Source organism: Gobio gobio, assembly GCF_949357685.1.
Source record: "Gobio gobio genome assembly, chromosome: 2".
In the NCBI taxonomy this organism is placed as follows: Eukaryota; Metazoa; Chordata; class Actinopteri; order Cypriniformes; family Gobionidae; genus Gobio; species Gobio gobio.
In genome coordinates, this window is record NC_137098.1 from 57,417,170 (window position 1) to 57,443,759 (window position 26,590).

The following is a 26,590-nucleotide window of genomic DNA, read 5'->3' on the forward strand; positions in this document are numbered from 1 at the left end:
GATAGCGTTTGTTTGCACATACTCTCATATATATGAACATTTGCACAAAATTTTCATGACCCATAGGATATTTTGTTTTATAAATATCTGAACATATAATCAAAAGAGTCTCTGCTTTAAAATATATATATATTCTAACTCATGCATTCTTTTTTTATCAACACTTGGGCAAGTTTCATAAGAAAAAGCAACAAAAAAAACGGATTTGAACAAAAAGCTGAAAAAAAATCGTGTTTTTGTCAAAGACTACGTCCGGATCGGATTCGGAACGATGATCAAAACATAGATGTAGTAGATCCCATCCATCAACACCTCCAAAGCTTCACAGTCCTATAACTCGCCGAGGGTCGACATTTCATTCGGGAACGTTTGTTGATAACTTAAAAAATAAAAAAATAAAGTTTTTGCTTCTTCTTCGCCTGGTTTTGATTCAAAGATTCTGTACACTTTCAGAAGATTCCCCCCAGTCACACCAGTTGCACCGCCCTAGGAACTGCTCTGATCATAAACAACTGAAAATTTTGTCAATGGTAGGGAAAGAGTTGAAGGGGTCCTTGATTATGATTTCACTTTTTTAACTTTAGTTAGTGCGTAATGTTGCTGTTTGAGCATAAACTACATCTGCAAATTTACGATGCTCAAAGTTCAATGCAAAGGGAGATATTTCCTTTTACAGAAATCACTTTTTACGGACTACAACAAACGGCTGGTAGGGACTACAACAAGTTTCTTCCCAGGTTGGTGACAGCACAAACCCTAAAATCTACATAAACCCTGGCCCTGGGAACACATTTACATTAATTACAATACAGTACATAACACAAGTGCAATAGCATGCCATAAAAGCAAGATGACAACAGTTATAACCATAATTAAACTAAACTATATGTGTTCTATCTTCTTGCAGTATATATTCTCTGGCTCAGTAGGCATCTTACAACAGTTCACACATGAGCGAGATATAGATTATCGTGACAGAACATAATAATCAATGACTTGAAGATAGTCAACTCCACATCAGCTACATTAAATTCATCAACTAACCATTCAGAAACGTCCTGTTCCATTCTACATATTGTCACTTCCTGAGTCTCTCCATCATTGTCCGACTCCGGTTTGAACATAAAAGGCTGAATTTTTGCTCACCTCAAAAAGTGACAATTTGAACATGCATTTTGAGCTGAAACTTCACATACATACTCTGGGGACATCAGAGACTTATTTTGCATATTGTAAAAAGGGGCATAATAGGACCCCTTTAATTGACCAATCTTGATGAACAGCACTATTTCTAATCATAGTTTTACTCCTGAAAACAAACTTCCCTGTGTGTCTTTCCTAATTTGAGCCCTCAGGGTTTGATACATGTTCAGTCAGGATGAGGAATAAATGAATGACAGTGAGTCTTGGGATATTGCCTTTTTAATTCAGAGGCTTTCCACAACAGGATCGGGGTAAATAGGTTTGGGGGGGGGGGACTTGCCGGTTGGGTAGAAAGCTGAAGGTTAAGTTAACCCATCCCAAACTCCTACGGCAGGTGCACATGTAATTGTTCGCTTAGAGGACGGGACAAACCCAGCGGACCACTTAATGAAAGAACGAGTGAATATAAATGAGGTTTTTGGGGACGGAAAAGTGCTCCAGACTTGACCTGATTCTGCTTCAGCCTGCTGGTTCCCTGCTGCTTGAGTCTCTGAGCTTTAATAATGATAGAAGCAACTGATACCAGGCTTGTGCACAGTTCAGAATTGAATTGAGAATGACTCCTAAATTCCAATTCAATTCTTGAATTTGAATTCATGTCAAAAACATGATCTAGAATTTCAATTCGAATTAAAGGAAGCAGAATTGAAATTCAATAAAAATTCAAAAAGAAATTCATATACATATTTTAAGTGAAGTGTTTAATAATGAAGCTTTACAGTATATGTCAGATATGATTGCAGTACATATTCCATAAATGATATTAGTTTGAACTACTTGTACAGATTACATTAGCAGGAAATGTTTTCCCCCAGCATGTTAAATGTTAAATGTTAAAAGCTCTCATCACAGAACAAATAATTAAGTTTGATTTATTGTAATTGTAATTTTGTGGAACATGATGGAACATTTGAGGTGCTCTTGAGAATTAGATGCAACAGTGTTGCTCAGTGAGTTTTACATTGGAATGAATGATAACTGCATTTACAACAACTTTGTGTGATTTGATTACTTTGAAATGAAAATAACATTGGAACAAAACTAATTAAACAACATTGACAACATTGAGGGGGTAATTTCTTTCAAGAATTTGATCATTATCTATATTATAGAACAAAATGTATGCCGGGTTGTGGAGTGACTAGTTACGTGTAATGAAATTATGTTATTAAATTACAAAATTAGTGGAATTATATTTAGTTGTATTAATGAGGTAAAATGTGTAATTCAATTAGTTACTAATCAAATTAAAAGGAAATTGCTTTGCATTGATAAAGTAATCCAAATACAGTAATCCAAACCACATTTATAATGGGTAACTTATAACAGTAAGCAATTACATTTCCAAAGTAACCTTCCTAACACTGAATGTATGTGAGATTCAACACATTCTTTCTGTTGTTGTGACTGAGTGGAATTTCTTTGAATTGCCATGAATTTAATTCAACTTCCTGTCATTCCAATTCAAATTCAACTTCCAGTGGGGCAGAGTCAATTCAATTCAAATTCCAATCCATGAATTGAATGGAGGCCAATAGATCCTTTTCACAGACTGTGATGACGCGTTTTAACAGTCATCAATATCGTAAATCCTGAAACGTTTTTTTGTGTTTTAATTTTTTATATATATATATATATATATATATATATATATATATATATATATATATATATATATATATATATATATATATATATATATATATATATATATATATATATATATATATATATATATATATATATATATATATATATATATATATATATATATATATATATATATATAAGGGATGCAACAATAGTCCACGGTTCAATACATACCTCGGTTTTTATCCACGATTTTCGGTTCGGTTCGGTTCGGTTCTGATGGCTTGTCACATACATTTTTTGTTACTCTATTCTTAGGCGACAGGAACAGCAAGAGGTTAAAGAGAAAAAAGACTATTTTTTTATTGCAATACTCTTTCTTTATTTTACTTAAAATAATTGAAAAACCTTACTTAAACTTAAAACTTTACTTAAAAAAAACCTTGTACACATTCCTAGTGTATTGTAAAATATAAAATAAATATATATAAAGATTTACACTGGCAGCTCAGAGCTGTACAGCAGCATTTAAGTATGAAATTGAACGAATGAATGTAAAAATAAAACACTACATAGACTTCACTATAAAATATACACTGATTCTTAGCTACTGTATTAGTTTTTCAGTCAAGAGCAATGAGTGATTTTCTCTTTGTCTTTTGTTGTTGTATTAACATTAAAGGGATATTTCACTCAAAAATGAAAATTCTGTCATCGAGAAATGAATACAGGTTTGGAACAATATTAGAGTGAGTAAATAATGACATCATTTTATAGGTGAACTGTCCCTTTAAGGACAGCGTGTTCACTATAGGCTGCACTGTTGTCAATTTAAGACCTCCGTGCATCTGATATACAGACACGATTGCAATTTTACTTTCACTTTAGACATAACCGACTGTGTTTATGTTAACCTTGTGTGTATTTGACAGTATTAGCGCAGTAAGACTACTTAGTCCAGTAATCACGTGTTTGACAGGCGTTTAGTGCGCGCGCTCTGAAAAGCACATGTTAAAACCGCGCACGCGAATGAAACCGGCAAGGCTTTAAAACGCATGCAAATAATGAACTTTCGTGATTGTGAATAACTATAGTGTTCCGTGTGTATAACTCTACCACTAACGTGTGATGTGAATGTATGTCGCGTTGTTCAGTATATTGGGATGGAGGCAAATTATTTTTTTTGAATTTGTGGAAAAATAATTAATTAAATGCGAAACCAAAAAAACGCAATTCACAAGCGCGTATTGAATTTGGAATTTCAGTGCGTAAAGGACAAGGGCGCAAGCCTAAGCTGAACAACCGTGATCTCCGATCCCTCAGGCGGCACTGCATCAAGAATCGTCATTCATCTATAAGCGATATCACCACATGGGCTCAGGACTACTTTGGCAAACCTTTGTCAAGTACCACAATACGTAGTTACATCCACAAATGCCAGTTAAAACTGTACTGTGCCAAAAGGAAGCCCTATGTTAACAGTGTCCAGAAGCGCCGTCGACTTCTCTGGGCTCAGAGGCATCTGGGATGGACCATCACACAGTGGAAACGTGTACTGTGGTCAGATGAATCAGTATTTGAGGTATTTTTTGGGAGGAATGGACGCCGTGTGCTCCGGACCAAAGAAGAAAAGGATCATCCAGACTGTTACCAGCAACAAGTCCAAAAGCCAGGGTCTGTCATGGTATGGGGTTGTGTCAGTGCCCTTGGCAAAGGTAACTTGCACTTCTGTGAAGGCACCATTAATGCTGAAAAGTACATAGAGATTTTGGAGCATAATATGCTGCCTTCAAGAAGACATCTTTTCCAGGGACGTCCATGCATATTTCAACAAGACAATGCAAAACCACATTCTGCACACATTACAAAGTCCTGGCTGCGGAGGAAGAGGGTACGGGTACTTGACCGGCCTGCCTGCAGTCCCGACCTGTCTCCAATAGAGAATGTGTGGCGAATTTTGAAGCGCAAAATGCGACAACGAAGACCCCGTACTGTTGCCCACCTTAAGACTTGTTTGCAGGAAGAATGGGACAAAGTTACACCTGAAACACTTCATCACTTGGTGTCTTCAGTCCCTAAACGTCTTTTAAGTGTTGTGAAAAGGAATGGCAACATTACAAAGTGGTAAATGCTTTACTGTCCCAACTTTTTTAAAAATGTGTTGCAGGTCTGAATGACAGGAAAGGATGCATATTTAGAAATGACATGAAGTTGACCAGACAAAACATGAAATATTTTTGGTTCATATTGTCTGCAATGAAATACAAGTCAAAGTAAATGTAGAAATCACTTCTTTTTTTTTTTTTTTTGCGTTTTCCATACTGTCCCATGTTTTTCTGATTTGGGGTTGTACAATAAAAAAGTTACCGCTGCTGTGAGAGTGTTTAGTAATAGCGTCTATGGGAGTGATGGTAAGAATGAACATATTTCTCTCTTTTTCTCTCTTTTTTTTGTGGTGTTTTTCTTTTGCTATGTGAGCAAATGGGCACACAAACATTTTTTTTATGTATTCTCTCATTCACAGCTATAATATTTAACCCAACTTAAATAGGAATTAGTATAAAACATATAAGGCACATTATTATTATGATTAGGCTACTTATATTATTAAATTAATATTACAGTTAATTTGCCCCGCAATTTCACAGTGCATCAACCCATAACCAACACGCTGGGAAGAAAGATTAGTTAGATTAGCTTACTCCTCATTTAAAAAACAATTAGTTTAAATGAAATACTTCTTGACTCACGAAAATAAATAAAACATTTCACAATGGGCCACAAGTGAAATATTAAGAAAATAAATATAGATGAATCTCTCATAGAGAATATGCACCGTTAATGCAGCGTCAGATGGCATAAGCTCGGTTAGGTTTTACTTTCAATTTCTGTGGTGAATAGCCTAATTGACTGGAATTTGAGACTTCTTCACCAGCATTAAGTTTGCACATTTTGCGCAAAGTTTGCACATTGCGATATGATATCCACTGGTTTAAGATGCAAATATGCAAATTTTCAATATTGCGACGTGTCTTTATCACAAGTTGCTCGCAAAATGATGGACAAACAATTATTCACATGTCGAGCGCGTCATTTCCTGTGATAAAATTAAATAGGCTAAATTACTAAATAGGCTAAATGAGTAGCCTAAATAAAAAAGAAGGTAAATAAAAAAGTATGCAGGTAGTATCTTGCTGTGTAAGCATTGGGTTTCTTTTGTATAATTCATTCAGAAACCTTTGTAGATCTTCACCTTTATTAATGAAGAGTTAGACATAGGCCACTGAGTAGATGCGTTTATTCGAATTTAAAGAATTAGATATAGAAAATAGATGTTTTTGTTGTCTTTAGAGTCTTTTTTCATGCCTTTTTGTTGTAGAGCATTTTTGCTTTTATAAACTACTTTAAATTCACGCAAATAATTGGAAATGACAATGAGCATTGATGGCAAAGCATTACAAGTCCCAGGTGAGTTCCCAACAGATGGCAAAAAGAGACCTTTTACAATTGACTCTCATTTGCATCACTCGTTTTGTTTTGAAAAAGAGAACTCAGAGGAGACAAAAAAACATGTTGAAAATATCCAGCTGTGACTGTGAGCAGCAATTCTAGAACACCATCTGCACGGGAACTGACCTTTTACACAATGCGAACAACTCACGATTGAAGCCTTTATTTACACTTGTACACGTATGCGTAAACAACATGCACAACGGGCGCATACAGATAACCTGTCACTCATATTTCATTTGGCTCTGTTTTCTGCACTCATTTTTTGCCACCTGTTCCCAAGGGGCTTTGTCTCTCATGATGATATTATTGGGATAATTGTATGCCTGGACCTTTCTCATCATTGTTTGATCATATATTATAGACATTGATGAGAATCTCTGAAAAGTACTTGTTTTTTTTGTTCATAAAAAAAAAAGAAAATCACTCCCAACCCTAAAAAACAAGACATACTGTACAACAATTCATAGTGATCACACCTACAAAAATACACAATAAAAGAACCACCAGTCCACCAATATTAACGCTATATCCCCATTCTGCCATACGACATAGCTTTGTGTGTCCTTTTTGTGATAATAGCATACAGATTTGGAATGACATGAGCATTTTTATTTTTGAATTCCCAGTGTTGTTATGGTTAACTAAAATGATAAAAAAAAATTTAATTGTAAAAGTAAAATAGATTATAAATATTAGATGAAAAACTAAAATAAAATAAGTTTAAAGGGTTAGTTCACCCAAAAATGAAAATTCTTTCATCATTTACTCACCCTCATGTCATTCCAAACCCGTAACACCTGTTCATCTTTGAAACACAAATAAAGATATTTTAATGAAATCTAAGAGATTTCTGTCCCTCCATTGATAGTCCACGCAAATGACACCATGCGGTTTAGACACGATGGCTTTATATGATGAACAGATTTAATTTAGGCTTTCAACACTTGAGCTTCCACAATAACCAATGAGGTTTGTTCTCGCGCCTCAAGCAGGTTGAGGTGACTATTTCTTTTAAAGCAGTATTCTTTCAAAATCCATGTTCATATTGCTGCACCGCTGTGAACTGATGACCCTGACATACAAAACTTGAATAACCATTATGGTTTTCTCTCTCTTTCTGTATTTCTCTTTCAGATGTTCAGCATATTAAACGGAGGGACATTGTTCTGAAGAGGGAGCTTGGCGAGGGAGCTTTTGGGAAGGTGTTTCTGGCTGAATGTTACAACCTCAGCCCCACCAAAGATAAGATGCTGGTGGCTGTGAAGGTGAGGCATGATTTTGCAGTTAAAAGCTCCTTCTTCTGGCTGTGCTTTGCTTTGACTTCTCTCAGAATAGAATCACTTCTCCTGTGCACTATATTCCATTACCAGGAATGTGCATTATGAAAGTAAATGCACCTTTCTCGACTTATTGCGCACAATTCATAAAAAAAAACAAAAAAACATGCTGAAATCTTTGATCAAAATTTAAAACTTTTTCTCTGAAACAGCTGTACTTTCAACTAGGTTTTGTCACACCCATTTTGGACAATCCAGTCAGTTCTCAATAAATAAAATAAAATCAATCTTTTTGTTGTTTAATCCAAAATAATTGTGAATGCCATTTTTGTGGTAAAAAAAAAGAGATGTAAATAGAAAAGTGCAACTATTTAATTGTACATAGTCAGGATGTAGGAAAACACTGAAACACTTACAAGTGACTCACTTAACCCCATTTTTATCATAAAGCCTACTTTATCACACTTGACTTTTCTAAGCGTACATGTTTTTATTTTGCCTTTTTTTTGCGTACAGGCGACAACATTGTCAAAATGATCCCCATTAAGACGGATACGCAAAAACTATTAAAAACGCTGTATTATTCATGCCAGTCCAGTTGTTGGCGTTGGCAATGTCATTTTGTAAAGAAAAAACAACCTGCCTATAGACTGAACATGTAACACGCATGACATCACCATTTTCACAGATTTGTGGCAGTGAAGGTATCGCTTTCAAAAACTTGCACTTAAAAACCCGTTTTCAAATGTTCGCATTTTCAGGCCCCCAAATGAACAGCCAAAACGCATAAAAAGTTTTGTTTTTAGTTGAAAACGGTGTTGTGTAAACTAGTGTTGTCATGATACTGGAATTTCTAACTTAAATACGATACCTGGAAAAGTATCGTTATTAGATCCCATTTTCGATACTATGGGGGGGATGCTGCATATACTGTCAAATAAATATTTTTAATATATATATTTTTTTGAAATAAAAATCTATTGAAAGTCTAGGCAATCAAATTTCTTCTGAAGAGATCACTTTATATGATAAAGCTTTTAAGCTTTTTTTCATATATATATAAACGTTGATCAATTACCTTTACAATTATCTCACAAATATTTGCTAACTCAGTGTATTTTTTACAAGAGGTAACAGCACAAGGAAGCTTTATTTCAAATGGTAAAAAGACAAGTAAACCGTAATAAAATAAGAACAAATTAACAAAGTAATCAAATGTAAAATAACATTGGATAATCTTCATTGTAAAAAAAAATGAAATGCAGATTAATCAATTAAAGTTACACAAGTTAATCAGTCAAGAGCAGTAAGTGATCGTTTGTCTTTTTGTAGTTTGAATAACATTAACAACATAGAGAGTGGCACGTTTATTAGGCTGCTGTCCCTTTAAGACCTGACACACGCATGGATCCAAAATACTGTTCCTGTTACACATTCTTCCTAAACTGTTTACAACTGTGTCTATGTTCATATTCACCAAGATGGGCATTGTGACATTATTTTTGAGTGTATTTGACCATTCATAAACTGGGAAAAGGAGCAAATTTTTGCACTTGTATGTCAAAGGCGGCTTTATTACTGTATGTGTGTGCGCTTCAGATGTGAGTGCAAAATCTGTGAGAATGAGTCGAATTATGTGAAAATTCACACCAACGCTATTTAACGTGCGTTAAATGTGCGTGTCTCGCTGTCGGTTGGAGACGAGAGGAAGAAAGAGCAGCTGATATCAGTGTATCGATACTGTAGAAAGGAGTATTGGTATTGTTTCAGATATTTCAGTACAGATACCGAAATATCAATATTTTTGACAACACTAGTGTAAACGACCCCTAAGGCCTCTAAATTGTCAAAACTGCTGAAAAACTTGTTGTACACAATCTACTATATGATTCTAACGTCTGATTGATTGTTTATGCTTTTTTACCATGTAAAGGCCCTTTAGTTTAATTCTAAACACGTCCCCCTTCAGGTCATGGTTCATGTATCTCTTTTGCTTTAATTTTTAGCAATATTTCAAGATTTACATTTACATGAGGCTTTCATATATGTACATCTCTCAAACATCATTTTATTGCAATTTGTGTTTTGCCTCCCACACTGAAAACTACAGAGCTTTGATCATAAAACTAAGCATTAAATATCATTTTAAATATACATTGTAGGAGATATAGAGGGTCAACTGATATGCATGTGCCTTTTATCTAAGTACTCTGCTATACTGTTATATAAATCTCATTGATCTGCATTATAATAATTGAAAATAGTTATAATTTTTTTCACTATTATTATTTCAATGTGAACATAGTTTCACAACAAGGATCAACATGGTTTGTGTTGAGCAAAAAAAAATTTTAACTATCCAAAATCATGAACCAGTTAATGAACTTTAATGCTTTATTTTAAGGACATTTTGTTTACTTTTGTATGATAAACAATTTTTGTTTTGTATTGGTTCTCCACTTGATGTCCAATGTAAAATGTATTTTTTTACTTTTGCCAAACCATTTGAGAACTGGCCTAGAATGACTTAAGGCCAATAATATGATTTAACCACTGGAAAGCACGCTCCACATCTGAACTTCCTCATCTAATTCAATGTACTGCCTCACCAGAGCCCACTGAAACTATTACATCATAAAGATAACTGAAGATACTGTGAAAATGCTCCAGTATCTTATGAACCCAGGGCTGTCAGGTCAGTTCCCCCAGCAGAACGCTGCAACAGAAAGACAGCACGGGAGGACTGTGCTGACCGCATGGCGCTAACACATCCCCTGACAGAACGAGCTCTTTACCATCTGTGTCATATACGCCATTCTCTGTCGATGTCTCCCACTGCTTGTGTCAGAGAGATCAGGGGAATTCTGTAATTAAAATCAAATTGCATCATGTGCTGTTCAGGCCAAGTTATTTTTAATTTGTAGGAGCAGGACTATAAAGGCCCTCCAAAAGGCTATAGCACTTTGGAGGGCCTATGAAACGGTTGTGTTTTTGTCATGCTAGAAATACTTTGGTAAGAATGCCCATCCTACAGATTACCTGTCATTGAGATGTACTGTAAAATGTTATCGTATTTCTCAAGTTTTCTGTCAAAGCAAGTTTATCTAGGTCGAAAAATATATGTCAGACATATTGGTAAAGCATAAAGCATTTCCCAAAATGGTAAATGTGCTATGGGGTAAGTTGCAAAATATTGAAAATTGTTACACTACATTCAAGTATTCTGAATATTAAACCTCTGCCAGACTAGTTTATGAAAATGCAAATTATGTCCTGCAAAATAAGACAAAAAGACATGATTGTGATTTATTTTACTGTTTGTGTTAATTTTTTTTTTTAAATGTCAATTGTGCATTCCCCAATGAACTTGGCTCTTAAGGCTGTGACACACCAAGCTTGCGTCAAAGAACTAGCGTTGACAAATTCGACTGAGTTGTCGCCTCATGTTGGCTGCATTTTGGGCCAAAAATGTGTGCTTAGCATGTGCATTTTGCTGTCTATATTAGTGTTAGACCGATATATCGGCCGGCCGATATATCGGGCCGATATTTGCGATTTTTAAGTGTATCGGCATCGGCCAATACAAGGCTGCTGCGTTCGCCGATATTTTTTTCCCTGCATTATTAACAGACAGGCATCCACAGGCAGCTCTCACCGTTTTCAAACTCTCTTGCTCTCTCTCCCTCGCGCATATTAATCAATATCAATTGAGAATTGACACGATGGTAAAAGGTCGAAAGACTGAAGTTTCACGAGGAGCATTGGGAGATTTTTTTCCTGAATTACCGCTGGTGTTGCTCTACAAGAGATTAAGTTAAGTGCACCTACACTCTAAAAAAAGCTGGGTTAAAAATAACCCAAGTTGGGTTGAAAATGGACTAACCCATCAATTGGGTTGTTTTAACCAAGCAATTTGGTTGTTTTAAGCAAACATTTAACCCAACCGCTGGGTCAAAACAACCCAATTGCTGGGTTAGTCCATACTCAACCCAACTTGGGTTATTTTTAATCCAGCATTTTTTAGAGTGTAACCATTAAATGACTAGGTTGTAAATAGTTTTAAAATTAAGTATAGTACAGTCAGTGTGCACTTTATTATGCTGCTTTCTTGTTGATACTGTGTGCAATAGTGTAATTATTTTATTTATGCTTAAATATTTAATTTCAGAATTTATTTTCACCACTGAACTCTTTTTTTCTTGTTCTACCTCACCTGTTTTTACTATATTTTAAATATTGTTTTTTTTTTTTTTCAATAAATGTTCCTTTTTTAAATTGTAAATTTTAAATTATCATCATGATCATTGTGTAATTTTTATGTTGTAAATTGAGGGAGCAAAAGCAGTATCGGCTCCAAATATCGGCTCAAGAAAATCGGCAGCTCGTATCGCTCATCGGCTAAGGCTGATGAAAAAAAATCGGTATCGGCACTAAAAAATCCATATCGGTCGATCCCTAGTCTATATTAGCAGGTATCAATGGTCTATATTACTAAAACTAGCCAGATAGATGCTCACTGATGGCCCATTGTTGGTCAACAGACGACCACCAGCTTGGTGTGTCGTGGCCCTCAAACATTAGTCTGGCTCCGCCCTCCTACGTACTTCCGCTCAATTTTCATTTTCCTTCAGTTCACCGTCTGGGTTTGCGATATTCTCTGTTTTTCTCCGGTCAAATTTTAACCGGTTCAATCAGCGAACAGGGAGAGTGGCTGAGAATGATGACACTGATGTTGTGCGCTAGTTTGAGGTGACATACGTCACGACCAAACGTTAGCGATTGGTTATGGCAGATCCAGAGTGGCTCTGGGCACATCCAATAGTTTTAAACTTCAACAGAGTACCTGCCTTCAAGGAAGTTAACGCTTGTCAATGGAGAGTGGCCAGACTCTGTACAAATGAAATGTAAGAGAGTCTGGTAGGACCAGGCTACTCAAACATTACACTGTTATGCCAAGTTGTGTCCCTGAACCACTTTTGTTTTGAGAAATAATGCTATGGCCTTTTGTTGTACATTTTGGTTGATGGCAGACATCCTGAAATGCAATTAGGCATATTAGTCTAACCTCCGTCTCATTTCTCCTTGGCTAGAGGACAACTTAAGTAAAAACGTGGCCTCAAACTCTCCCTCGTTGCATTTGTTCTCGTCTTTACATCCCCTGGAGTAAACATTCTTTCTCTCTCTCAGACTCTCAAAGATCCGACCCTGACGGCCAGAAAAGACTTTCAACGGGAGGCTGAGCTTCTCACCAACCTCCAGCACGAGCATATTGTGACGTTCTACGGCGTGTGTGTGGACGGCGACCCTCTCATCATGGTGTTTGAATACATGAAGCATGGAGACCTCAATAAGTTTCTGAGGTAGTTATTTTTCCTATTATACAAAGAACACTGCATGCTAAAGAACCAAGCTTTGTCTCAAAACTAGCTACCTACCTGGCTAGCTTTTATTGGACATGTTTTTCATTGGAAAATCATGGCTCTATCTAAATTTTTGCAAAACTACAAAAACAAACAATTCAATGTTGGGGTTCTGCTCACATCAACCACTTTTATTCTTTATCACACATATTATGATTACAGGGACATACTTTTACCTTAGCTAATGATTTGTGAACTACCGGTAATACATTTTGATGTTTGCATCACATAACTAGCTTCATATGTGCATGTTTTCTGAAGTAGTAAACATGCTCAGTAGCTCACCTGGTACAGCACTGCTCTTGTGACGCCGAAAGCAACCAATTCTCACAATAAAAGATCTCAAAGACTTGTAGACACAAGCTAAAATGGCATGGTTGCTTCAGCAAGTACGTTGCACAATAGAGCATTAACCTTTTAGCGTCACTCACCAAACATTTTATTTCTGAACTGCTGCGGAATGTACGACAGCCAGCGTGATAAAACGTGGCCAGATTCAATTTTTCGGTTCACTTTTTGTGTCACTCACTGGACATTTCAATTTGAAAGCGAAAGAAGTGACATACAGTAATATGGGTTGGAATTGTAGGTGTGCACCCTAAGCAAAGGCTGAAATTGTAGGTAGTAAAATGATTATAGCTGCTAAGATCCCCAAGTTTGGTCAAAATATGTTGGAATATCACATGTATCCTCAATGAATCATCTAATTTCATCATGCGCTGCAACAAGCAATGAAATTTCCATTTAATATGGTGGATGGAGCCAGAGGAACATTTTATTGCTCAGAGGTTGCACAGGAGGCTTAATTTAGTTCTGTTATTGTCTCATATTTCTCTTACAATATTTTAAAATAAATATTAAAAAACACAGATAGAGAATTAATAACTTTACTATTACTATTAGGCACATAAGGTTGATAAAAATCTATAAATTATGAAGTTTGGTTACAATGCAGTTTATGCAGACAGCTGCCCATGTTGTATTAGATATTAAAACAGCTCACTAGGTTGAAACACAAAATCCTAAAGATTCAAAGTGGCAGTTTAGGACTGAACTTCATTGCATGCACGTACACTGAAAAAAATTATTCGTTGAATTTACAAAATTTTTATCGTAAGTGGTCGCAATCAATTTATTTGATCTCAATTTAAACAAAAACACATGCAATTCCCATAAAACCAATTAATTTTTTTAAATTAAAATCAAAAAACTAAATTAAAATGATTTAAACGAGCACAAATGAATTATTAATTATGCTTAATTTAATCAGTGTAATTTTTTTCAGTGTATAGCAAGGTGGATCGAGGCCATGCGAATTGTAATTTGCAGGGGAGAACTGTGAAAATATAAAGGCAGATCGAGTTCTGGAGTGAGATGATTGTCTTGTAGGAGCAAAGAGATGGGTGATGATAATAAATTAGTCTTTTGTGTAGTGAGAATTTTTTCTTACACTTATGCAGATGGCTGGACTTGCATTTCAAGAAAAAAAAACATGATGAAATTCTTTTTTGAAAAGCTGCAATGATACAAGTCTGGTTGATTTTCATGGACACCAAAAAGATTTTGGCAGCAGACTCCAGGCATCATGCAGATGATATTCGTGTTGAATTAAAAAGATTTAGCGAGAACTTCATGTAAAGCATACTAGACAAGTCAGTGTATATAATTCGGGGGAAATTGCACAACAGTGTAACTGCCTAGTTTTTCAGCAGCCTTGGTTCAAAAAGTTTTTCTTGCTCCATTCATTTATCCATAGACATTTCAAAAATATTCTTCAGGAATAAGTTTTAAGTCATGATATAACTGAGTTGAATCCCAACTTGTGTTGGTTGTTAGGTTCATGATGCACAAGCTTTGATTAGAATAAAAAAAGGTAACCCTTTATTTCAATGGTCCACTTTACATATTCTATTCTACTAACTATAAGTAACTTTGAAACTACATGTCATTAGAGTATTAGTCTGCTTAATATCCGCTTACAAAAAAATTATTTTGATGCTCCCCAACAGACATTCTACTGACTATACTTTGCAACTACATGTCACATGTAGTTACAAAGTTACTTATAGTTACTTATAGTGGACCATTGAAATAAAAAGTAACTTCAAATAAATTATTTGAAATGGTAAAACCATGTACAAAGTAAATGTAATTGAATCATAAATTATCATACATTATAAAACCAATGACTAAGTTGTTGGTTATAAAGTTTGGGGTCAGTTTTGTATGTTTTATTTTTTAAATAAATACTTTGTTGATACTAAAAATCTATTTTAAATACATGATTTTTTAAAATCTAGCAGCACAATTGTTTTCGAGATACTTATTAGAATGATTTCTGAGTACTGATGCTAAAAATTCAGCTGTGCCATCACAAGAATAAATTACATTTTGAAATATATTAAAAAAGAAAACAATGATATACTGCATTTCAAAATATTACAGTTTTTACTGTATTTTGATCAAATAAATGCTGCCTTTGTAAGCATGAGAAACGTCTTTAAACAATTACTTGAATGGTAACGTATACAATGTACATATGAAATGCAATATCTTTTAAGTTTATTGCACAATATTAAAATGTATATACACAACGTAGATACAAGGTTTTTTTCGTGTAGGGAGACTGACAGTCACTGCTGACACTTTTGGTGGGATTCCCATTTCCATGGTAACAGCAATTTCTCTGACCAGTAAATCTCTCTTTGGGATTTTGGGTATTGTAGTTCTTCACTGGGATTTTGGGAATGAAATGCATATTTTTCAAAATGACATTGAAATCACTCAAGTGACTTAAGTGGCTCTTAAATGACCTCTTTAGACACATTAAATCTTTTTAAATGTTGTTAAAACTCAAGTTCTTTATTGAGAAAATGAATGGGATTCTTTTTTTATTCCGGAACCAGACTGCTGCCTTCTGAAGCAGAGCTGCCGCTCGGATTGTTAGCTCCCTGATTGTTAGCTCTTCAAACATACAGTTGAAGAGCACGCTGCTGAAGAGGCACTGACCAGAAGAGATGCACAAATTACAGTTGAGCCCTTTTGAACAGCCACCTTATGCAAATGCTGCTGCAATCAGACAAAAATCATTTTCCCTGAGTGAAGAGAAAAATTTAAAAAAGTTAACTGAATGGGTGATTTTATTTCACCACACAGTTGAAGTCAAAGCACATCTTTCTTTGCCTTGACTTACTCACTTCAAATCAGACAGCTTTACAGGATTAAAGGATTAGAGGGGGAATTATTTTATGGAGCAATAAGGCAGTGCGTTTGAACATTTCGACCCTGTGCCCTTTTACATTGATCCATAATCAATTTTCCCTGCTCAGATCCTAAACGTAAGTGATTGCAAAAAATCTGGACGTAGCTCAGAAGTAAAGGACAAATTCTGCCAGGACTAACAAGTGTAACCAACATGACTTTCTCCCCACTTTTCAGAGCCCATGGTCCAGACGCCATGATCCTTGTGGACGGCCAACCGATGCAGTCGAACGGGGAACTTGGTCTCTCACAGATGCTTCATATCGCTACACAGATAGCGGCAGGCATGGTCTACCTGTCCTCTCAGCATTTTGTGCACCGTGACCTGGCCACCCGCAACTGCCTTGTGGGTAACGGCCTGCTCGTGAAAATAGGAGACTTCGGGATGTCCAGAGACATATACAGCTCTGATTACTATCGAGTAAGTATCACAACAGTTGAATTAAGGTTTAAAGTTTGCTGTCAAAAACTTTTCATAGCATCATTTCAGGTACATATTGCCAATTTGTGTGGCTTAATGCCAATTGCCATAGAAAAGAATGTATATTTTATTGTTCAATTTTACTTTATTAAGTTAAAACTAAAATTACGGTCACAGTAAGGCACTTTCAATGTAAGTAAAATCCATGCACTTAAAAACATCTTATTGTTAAAACACTTTAATTAAAAGGAAGACACAAATGAAAACTGAAAAGTCCATAATTGACTTACCCTTATTACAGTACAAACCTTTATGATTTTCTTGACTATTTTGAAATATGTCTCACTGTCTCAAAATAACATTGGACCCCATTGACAAAATAGCTGATGCAATCTTGCTTTACCCCAGTGGAAATATTGTAGCATAACTTTGAAAAGAAAAGTTAACAAGCGATTTTAATCACATTAGATTCACTTTAACATATAATGGTCAAGTTTTGTATATTTTAATGTTTATTGCATTACCTGATGACTTCCATTGTAAGTGCCAGACTATAACCATAATTTAAGCTTTTTTAAAAATTATGGATTAGTTTACATTATTTTCTGTGGTAGTCGACATTGACAAGATTCTGTTTCTAGAGATTAAACTGGGGCCAGTTGCATAAACCCCTAAAACTAATCTTACATCAAAAAAAAAATATTTAAGACTGTTGTTCAAAATTGTTTTCAGTCAGTTACATAAAAACATAGATTGGTCTTATTTGACTGCCACTTGACTAACTACACATGTGGTGGTCTTACTAGATCTTAAGACACTGTCTTAACATAAAGGCTATGTTTATGCAACTGGCCCCTGAACTGAATATGTTAAATCTTTGGTAAATGTATGTGCCATTTACAAGCCCATCAATAAATAGCACAAATGAAGGAAGATAATTCTTGGAATAACAATAGCTATCTATTAGATCTTAAACGCAAGGACAACAAACTCTCAGAGAGATTGGATTGTGGAGAGAGTCTTTGCATTCAAGCCGGTCGTAAGCTAAAGGTCTCAAAGAGGCCAGAAACATCTTTATCAGCCGCACATACGCGCACTTACACACAGTCTGCAATATTGACAAAGCAGAGAGATTACGAAATTATTACCGCATTGGACACGTTCAGGGTGTCAAGTGATTATAAATAGCGGATCCTGCCAAGCACGCAATCCACACATGGCGAGTCATATTGACGTTTGTTGTCCTCTGGGGCCCGGGCGTCTGGCCACAGGAATAGAGCATGACTGCAAGAGAGATTGAGGTACTTTCATCAGTGACCAATTCCACCGCCTTCGTCAAGATGTTATAAGTGGCACATCGACATCCTGTCACCTAATGGCTTGCCGGGTATCTTTTTGCATGAGATGTTTTTGATAACTCTGTTTAGAGCAAGCTGATGGTTGTAAACAGATTCATGGGAAATGACAGCACAGGCTCGATCCGATGAATAAGCTGCAGATTGTCTTAGATGTCGTCTTGGGTTTTCTTCACCACAAATAGCTTATTACACACTATAAACAAGTGAAATGTACAGGTCACCCTGTCACTTTTTTTCCCCACCCTATAAACAAACCTCTAATGACAAATGCCAGCACAATACAGTTGCCAGTGCTTTCTTTCTGAACTCTAGAGATCTGTTTCTACTTGAAATTCGGCCAAGTGTTTTAAATGGTAAGAGAAATTTATCGGTCATGGATGCACGAATCTGCTTCCCCTGTTACTAAATATAAAAGTGTAAATGCCCAGAGACTAGCTCTAGCGGGCCTGTAATCCGTTCTCCACCACGATGCTTTGCTCTTCATACCCATAATCCAATCTAGCCCTCTACCACTGAGCCACAGACTAGCCAGTAATCCAGTTTACAAACTACCAAAATAAAGAAACAACATGCTATCTTCTTCCTAAAACCCACACCATGTTGACAGAATGGAAATATGGTCATAATATCAGCAGAGAGATTTTTCTTGTTTCCACTTTCAATCGTTTATTTCCTATTGGGCTTATCAATTTTCACGACGCCAGGCTAATTCCTCTGGTCTCAACCACAAACCCCTAAGGTGATACAGTGGATTGTGGTTTGAATGATTCCATAACTAATTTTAGTTGCTCGTCTTAATGAGGGATTTGAAAGTAGCCTAATTTACATTATTTAAGGGCCAGGACGTGTGTGTGTCTCCTGTAAGTCTATTAAGATCACTGTTACTCAGCTAGTTTAAATTAGCAATTAACAAATCACACAAATATATCCAGTATCTCCAATACGGTCATAATTGAATGAGTCCTAAGATGAAGATGAGTCAAATGTTCCCATCCAAAGATATTTAATAAAAGAATAAACTCAGATATTCAGTGTAACAGCGTGACTACACACAAACAATAGCAATGAACTGAGGAAACACAGGGGCCGTTTCTCAATATGCGTTCTTGTCTGTACTTGTGTTCTTGTGAAACATCATCAGTCGCTGCCCAAGAACTGTTCCAATTCAAAGTTCACAACTAGCCAAGTACAGTTCAAATCCCCGGATGTGTCTTTGATCCGCCCCTTTTAATCGAGGATGCATCGAGAGGTGACTTGTGCAGACTTGAGACAGCTAGATATCCCAGAATGCATCTCGCACCAACCAGCAAGCGTCAATAGCGGACGAGAAAACCTAGTAAAACAGTAAAGATACTATTGTTATTGTGTCATGAAATGTAGTTTTAAGAGAATGTACTTGTTTAAAGCTCAGATCTGTGGTTTATTGATAAAGATAGCGAGTATTTGAAAATGTTATCTGACGTTTTCGGAGTTGTGAGATCCAGACGATCACCGGGTGCTCAGTGCTCATTAACCCCGCCGAAAGCAGACTTACCTCGGCTAGTCCTTCAGACATTTGCCGCTGGTGGTTAAACATGAGATATAATTTGTCTTATGTAGATCTAACTGCCGATCTTCTATCTTTGGTCTCATGAATCTAGAATTTGGCTGAGAGCAAAGTGAAGATTCATAACTTTATATTTATATATATTTTCATATTTAACTTTACCGTTGTAGCCTACTTTGACTGAATTGTTTGCTTTACCTTTTATTTATACTTTTACAATGGCTATTATTGATCATCAAAACTGACATTTAACAAAAAGGACAAGGTTGTGTTTTATCTCATATTAAATTGTATTACAGTGAAGATAATCATATATATACACACTTATTGAACCATCTATTAAGTTTAATATTTTTTAAATGTAAACGAAAAGAGGCAGGGTTGTGTTTTATATTTAGTTTTGTTATAAACGCAGTGAATATAATCAATACATGCATTGCCTGAACCACATTTTTGTGGCTATTAGTAGCCTATGTTTTTTTAAATGAAAATGAAAAGAGGCATGGCATGAAAGTGGTGTTTTATAACACATTTTGTTTTATTGTAGCCTAAAACATACATACAGAGATAACCGGAGTAGCCAGAGCGAGCTGAATGACGCTATCAAGAACGCTGCTGTTCCCTTTGTAGAATTACCGGACTTGTGTCCTCCCATCCTCGGGAGTTCGTTCTCCTAAGTCGAACTTGGCAAGTCCAAACTACCAAGGACGCAAGTCCGACGTTTGCGTACTTGGTATTGAGAAACGGCCAGGAACTAAAGTATACAATGATAATGAACTAAAAGGCTAACAGGTGTGATGATCAAATGAAATGCCATGGTAACTGATGAGAGCGGGAAAAGTGAACAAAGACGACAGGAAATAAATGACAAACAAACTAAAAGTCCATGACAATGAAACTAAATGAACAAATGACTAAATAGGTGTGACAAATACCATTTGAACTACTAATTATGCAGAGATACATGTATGAATTTAAATGTAAAAGAATTTTGAATGTATGAAATTTGAATTTAAAAGTCAACCTCAAAATGGTTGCAAGACACTGACTTTTTAGAGGTCTTTGTAGATAAAACTTGCTGATTTCAAGGGTTGACGGAACATATTGATGTTTTTAATTAGCCACACTTTCAGATGTACAGTCATCTGAAACCCTTTTACTTTGCTTCATACAAAAAAAAAAATCTAATATCACAAATGAGATGCTTTCACTGCAGGGTACTGCAATGAACTGATATGAGAAGGATTTGTATAATGCAGCTTTTTATTTAACTACATCACTAGTTTGCCGGATTTTCATAAAAGAGAATATGTCAGAAGAAATACAAAGTAGAGCAATGATTACTGTGATAAAGTACTCCACTGGATATCTGTAACAGTATATATAGCCCGTCTGTCATCTTTTTGTTCATGGACACACACAACCACACCCAGATACAGTACAAACGTTTGATTTCGCGTGTCATTGCTTTATGAAATGTCACTACACAATTCACCAACGTGATGCTAATATGTCTTGTTGCAGAGTAACTTCAAGACCCTTTTTGGTTGATTACTCTCTTGAATTAGCAGGTTGAGTTACCGCATTGAGAACTTCCTGTTCACCCCATCATTTCGCCTCCTCTCCTGACTAGCGCTTGCAATAAGAGCAGCAAAAATACAAATAAACAGACTCAGACATTTACAGAGCGCAGGCTGCAAGGATTCCGATAAGATATTGACTATATGCGGTGGACAGTAGTCACAGGAACCTACTTGGCTAATTTCTAATGTGGCGGTAGACATTCATTAGTCTGTTCTCTGCCAGCCGGAAGTAAGATCAATGTAACGGCACACAACAGAGGGAATAGCAATTACAAAGAGAATTCCAAGCTGAGCTGGAAGGGCTCCAGCAATACCCAGCAGTCTTCTTCACAGGCATTTCATGCCCGCACAACATGATGAATGTAGTGGAATTGACGTGAATAAGAAATAGATTTGAGAGTAAGCCATTTTAATCGAAGCTGAGTGCATGCACAATTAATGCATTATTGTTTAGTCAATTTGGCTCAACAAGCAGAGGGCTTAATCAAGGACATGAGATCATTATTAAAGCTAATAATATCAATATATTATTTGCTTTAATAATACAAAGGATTTGTTCTGTTTATTTGTTACATTCTCACATCACAACGTTTTACAGAGTGGGTCGGGATAATCAATGAGCTGCAATGTATTGTTTTTAAGTCTTATTGTTTTTAAGTCTCACATGTGTTGTGAAGAAGAAACTTTCTGTCTGTTGCTTTCATTAAGGACCTCTCAGATGGTCTGTCAACTATGGCTGCAGTAAAAGTAAGCAATTTACATTTACATTCAGTCATTCAAAGCAACTTACAAATGAGGAGAACAATAGAAGCAATCAAACCAACAATAGGGCAAGTGCTGTGACTAGTCCCAATTAGTCTAGCAATAGTAACTGTTGGTATTAATGGGTCAAATGATTTTGCTTACTGCACCTTTTGAAAATTGTAATCAACACCCAAACAAAGGCATTTGTGAATATTTGATAGATGCATGCTCTGTGTGTGTGTGTGTGTGTGTGTGTGTGTGTGTGTGTGTGTGTGTGTGTGTGTGTGTGTGTGTGTGTGTGTGTGTGTGTGTGTGTGTGTGTGTGTGTGTGTGTGTGTGTGTGTGTGTGTGTGTGTGTGTGTGTGTGTGTGTGTGTGTGTGTGTGTGTGTGTGTGTGTGTGTGTGTGTGTGTGCTGAAAAAAATATTGGAGTTTGTACATAGTCTTGGCTGTGTAAATTGGAGAAGTAACTGGAGAAAGTGGATCTGACCGATTTATGGAGCACCACAATACATTTGTAGAAAGACTGTAGGAAGAGAGATGGCTGAGATATTACCAAAGAGTTAGAGGATTATTATTGGAAAAAGAAGGGTTACGATCAGGTGCAAGCTTTTGGACCTGTGTTAATATTAGAACAACTTTCCAGTTCTGCAGAGGTGTTAGAGGGAGGGAATGCCTGAAAACTGTTTGTTTTCAACATTGTCAATGATAATAAGATGCTTCTTTTCAAAGAATATTTTACCGACACCAAAATTTTGCACGGAGGCATATGTAAATATATATATAGGAGTGTAACAATACACGTATTCGTACCGAACCTTTTCGGTACAGGGCTTTCGGTTCGGTGCAATCGGTTTTACGGTTTCCGAATGCAATCTTTAACAGTTTACAGTCGGCTCACTTCAATCCTAGTTCCCACACGACACGAACATATTAAGTATCCAGTTCATTTTATCACGAAATTCAAATCATAAATTCCGTTTTGATGCTCTTTAATGTGACGTGACTGAATAGGCGCGCGGCACGTGTGTGACAGCAATCATCTGTGAACGCGATCGATCATCTCTTCCTAAAGAATAAACATGAATCAATATCTTAAGGTATGTTAAAGATACATTACAACTTACTGAAACGCATCATATGTGGCCTAATCACTTAATCAGTGTTTCAACAGCAGAAAGACGTCAATATTAAAACAGCTTGAGAACAATGTCACGCAGCTTCACAGAAGTCATTCAGTGTCCACAGCTGTTAGTTCACTAGAGAAATCAACTCTTTCGCTAAATATGTGACCTATATTAGCCTATATATTCATTATATTCTACTCTGAACCTGTTACTGAAGTCTTGATTATTTGTGTATGTGTATGTAGTGTATGTTCATGAAAATGACAGCCACTGTGTACAAATTATTATATCTCAACAACGAATTAGAGAAAAAAACTATTTTACAATTAGATTTAGAAGTTAATGCAAAAATTGCCTTATGTGAAGTTGACATGTTTGGGTAGCCTACTGTTATTTGAGTGTTGATTATTATATCTAAAAATAAATAGCAACTGAATTTAGGCTAGTAGTTTGGCCTCTGTCCTTTAATATTATAGTGATATAATGTACAAGTAAGGGCTCCCTCTGTAGTTTACAGCATTATCTTTAAGAAACTTTTAGTTATAATTTAATTTATTTAAGGACAGACTATTTTTTTTCCAGTAAACCACTGTTTAATTAAAATAAATAAAGAGCAATTTTGCAAAACTGCTGTACCGAACCCGTACCGAGACTTCAAAACCGAGGTACGTACCGAACCGTCAGTTTTGTGTACCGTTACACCCCTAATATATTTAATGCTCTGCGAAACGCACCATGATTAAAATAATTTTGTTTTTACTGTTCATATTTAAAAATTTTGTGCAAATTTAGCTTTAACTTTTGCCATATTTTATATTTTTAATGTCCAAAATAAAAATGGCACTTGGAAAGATGAAGCTTTGCTTGAAAACCTACAAAATTGGGTCGCAAAAATATAACCAGTCTAAACTTGGTACAAATATAGTCAATCAGGGCTCTAGAGTGCAATGGAAATTTGTAAGGGTGCAACTCAAATTTTTCATAGGTCGCACCGGTGCACCTAACATCCTCACATCCGATGCCTCTCCACGAACGTTTGTTCTCCTTTGACATAACTGTCAAAATGTTTGGATCATATCGTGGTCTAAACCAATCAGAGACAGAGATGGGGCAGGTCTTTGCCTCTGATTGGCTGTGGTCCAGATATTCCTGTAGGCCTACACTGTGATTGAACCTGAGCACCAGAGAATCAGTTACGGCAATCAGCATCAGCAAAATAAACGCAAGAAAACAGACGACAACAATGAAAAGAAATTGACCCATAGAGAGTTTTTTTCTTTACGAAAAGTAGGCCTGTTCCCCCCAACACTCTCCCTGGTCAATGCTCCGACAACAGCCCAGATATGGAGCTACTTCAGCCACCAGTCTCCTCAATCCCCGTTAACATGCCAAGCCCTGAAAAAGCAACAAAGCTGAAAAAGCACAATATTAAAAAAAACTATTCATGCCGCGATAAGTGTGTGACTAAAGTGGCCCCTTTCCCGGCTGCATTTCAGCGGCAGGCAGCAGCTATCAGGCCCTCAGAACAATCAGAGATTATAATAAAATTCAACGTCGCCGATAACATCGCAAAAGAAGAGCTGCCTAAATTATTCTGATGAAGATAAATGGATTAGACGTGAACCCGACGTACAGCAATGACGTTGCATGTGCCCAATTTATTTGGGTAATTGCAGACACATTAAAAAAAAGATGACTGTTGCCATCGCAAATTCCACATACACGTAATTTATGATCGACGGTGACACAGACATTTCCACGAAGGAGTGTGTGTGAGATTGTCTACAGTAGACAATCACTCACTTTCTATTTTGAAATGTTTTATGTTGCTTAAAATGTTTTAGTTTGGCAGCTCAGTGAAGCACTTTAAAAAAGATTTTTATTTTTAAATACAGTATAATTGTGCTTCAAATAAAAAAAAGTATTTACCTACACCTTTTTGTTTAAAATCATTTACATAATATATATGAATGTATATGGAGCGTGATACAAAGGCGACCTTGAAATTGTGGCGATAAAGGCGACGCGAGCCGAGGAAAAATTAGAGTGAACCTACGTTTTCAAAACCCAAATGGAGTAGAAACATGACTGAGAATTGGCAGAATGTGTGTCCTAAATTTCTATATAGTGTGTAGTCGCTTATTTTGGAGTTCTCACACCACTAGGGAGCTGGTCTAAGGGGGTTAAAGGTGCAGTAAGCGATTTCTGAAAAACACTGTTGATATTTGAAATCGACAAAACTATGGAAGCTTGTTTCTGCCACCGAATCAAAAATAAAAAAAATCTCACAATTCCAAATTTTTTTGTTGCAATTGTGAATTTACATCTCGCAATTCTTTTTTTCTCAGAATTGCATGATATAAAGTCGCAATTGTGAGTTATAAAGTCAGAATTGCGTGATATAGTCACAATGGCGAATTATAAAGTCAGAATAGTGTGATATAAAGTCGCAATTGTTAATCAGAACCAATGTTACTCATGTATCGAGCAAAAACAGTTGTTCTGTGCAATATTCTTGAAAACAGTGATTTTTTTTTTCCAGAATACTTGAATAGAAAGTGTCAAAGACAAAATTTCTTTAATAATGTCAAATGAACTGTCACTTTTGAGCAATTTAATGCATCCTTGTTAAATAAAAGTATTAATTTCAAACAACTTACTGATCCCAAACTTTTGAATGTAGTGTATATTTAATGTTCATTCTTGTATAGTAGGTGTATGTGCTCTATCATGCCCTCATTAGGGACTGTGTATTGCACTGCCTCTAACACACACACACACACACAAAAGTGTCTCTCTTCTACTCAAAAGTGCATACTGGAACTTACTGAAAATATGCACAGCAACTGGTAATACATAACAATTCATCTAAACTTTTATGTTGTGACGAATTGCAACTCTGTTGTAATGCTGTTTTGTTTTTTTCAAAGTCATCCTCTAAAACCATTCAAGCACATGATCTCCCAGAGCACACTGATTATGCAATTCACAGTGCATTTATCTATTAGGGTCTTCAAAAGCAGAACATGCATCAATCTAAACCTTAAAATATAGAATTTATATTTACCTAGGTCATTCTTTAATAGTGACGTTGCATATGCATCTTGTTTTAGTTCATCAAAAGAGCTTTTCCTAACCAGTTAGAGTTAAACTAGGAGGCTAAACTGTTCACTTGTTTACATAAAAAGGAAAATGTCATCCATACCACGCAAGATGTTTGTGAGCAACGCTTGATGTGTAATCTGTCTTCTTAGGTGGGAGGTCACACCATGCTGCCCATACGCTGGATGCCTCCGGAGAGCATCATGTACAGGAAGTTCTCCACAGAGAGTGATGTATGGAGCTTTGGAGTCATTATGTGGGAGATCTTCACCTATGGGAAACAGCCATGGTTTCAGTTATCCAATAATGAGGTAAAGGTTGACAAAGCGAAAAGGAGCCATTATTAGAATGTCAGTGTGAATATGACATTTTTAGAATGTGAGTGTGATCTCTACAGGAGGGGTGTCATGCTGTCAGAGATCAGATCAGCAGCTCACATCTCGCCA

The 26,590-nt window shown here is 36.1% G+C and overlaps 1 protein-coding gene across 1 annotated transcript in view; it reads left to right on the top strand.

Moving 5' to 3' along the window:
- ntrk3b (neurotrophic tyrosine kinase, receptor, type 3b) overlaps positions 1-26,590 on the top strand; it is a 190,113-nt gene that overhangs the window by 153,508 nt on the left and 10,015 nt on the right. The window contains exons 12-15 of the mRNA XM_079802197.1: positions 7,441-7,571; positions 12,771-12,943; positions 16,442-16,685; positions 26,297-26,455. Of these exons, the coding sequence (XP_079658323.1) occupies positions 7,441-7,571; positions 12,771-12,943; positions 16,442-16,685; positions 26,297-26,455 (707 nt within the window). The remainder of the gene's footprint in view (positions 1-7,440; positions 7,572-12,770; positions 12,944-16,441; positions 16,686-26,296; positions 26,456-26,590) is intronic.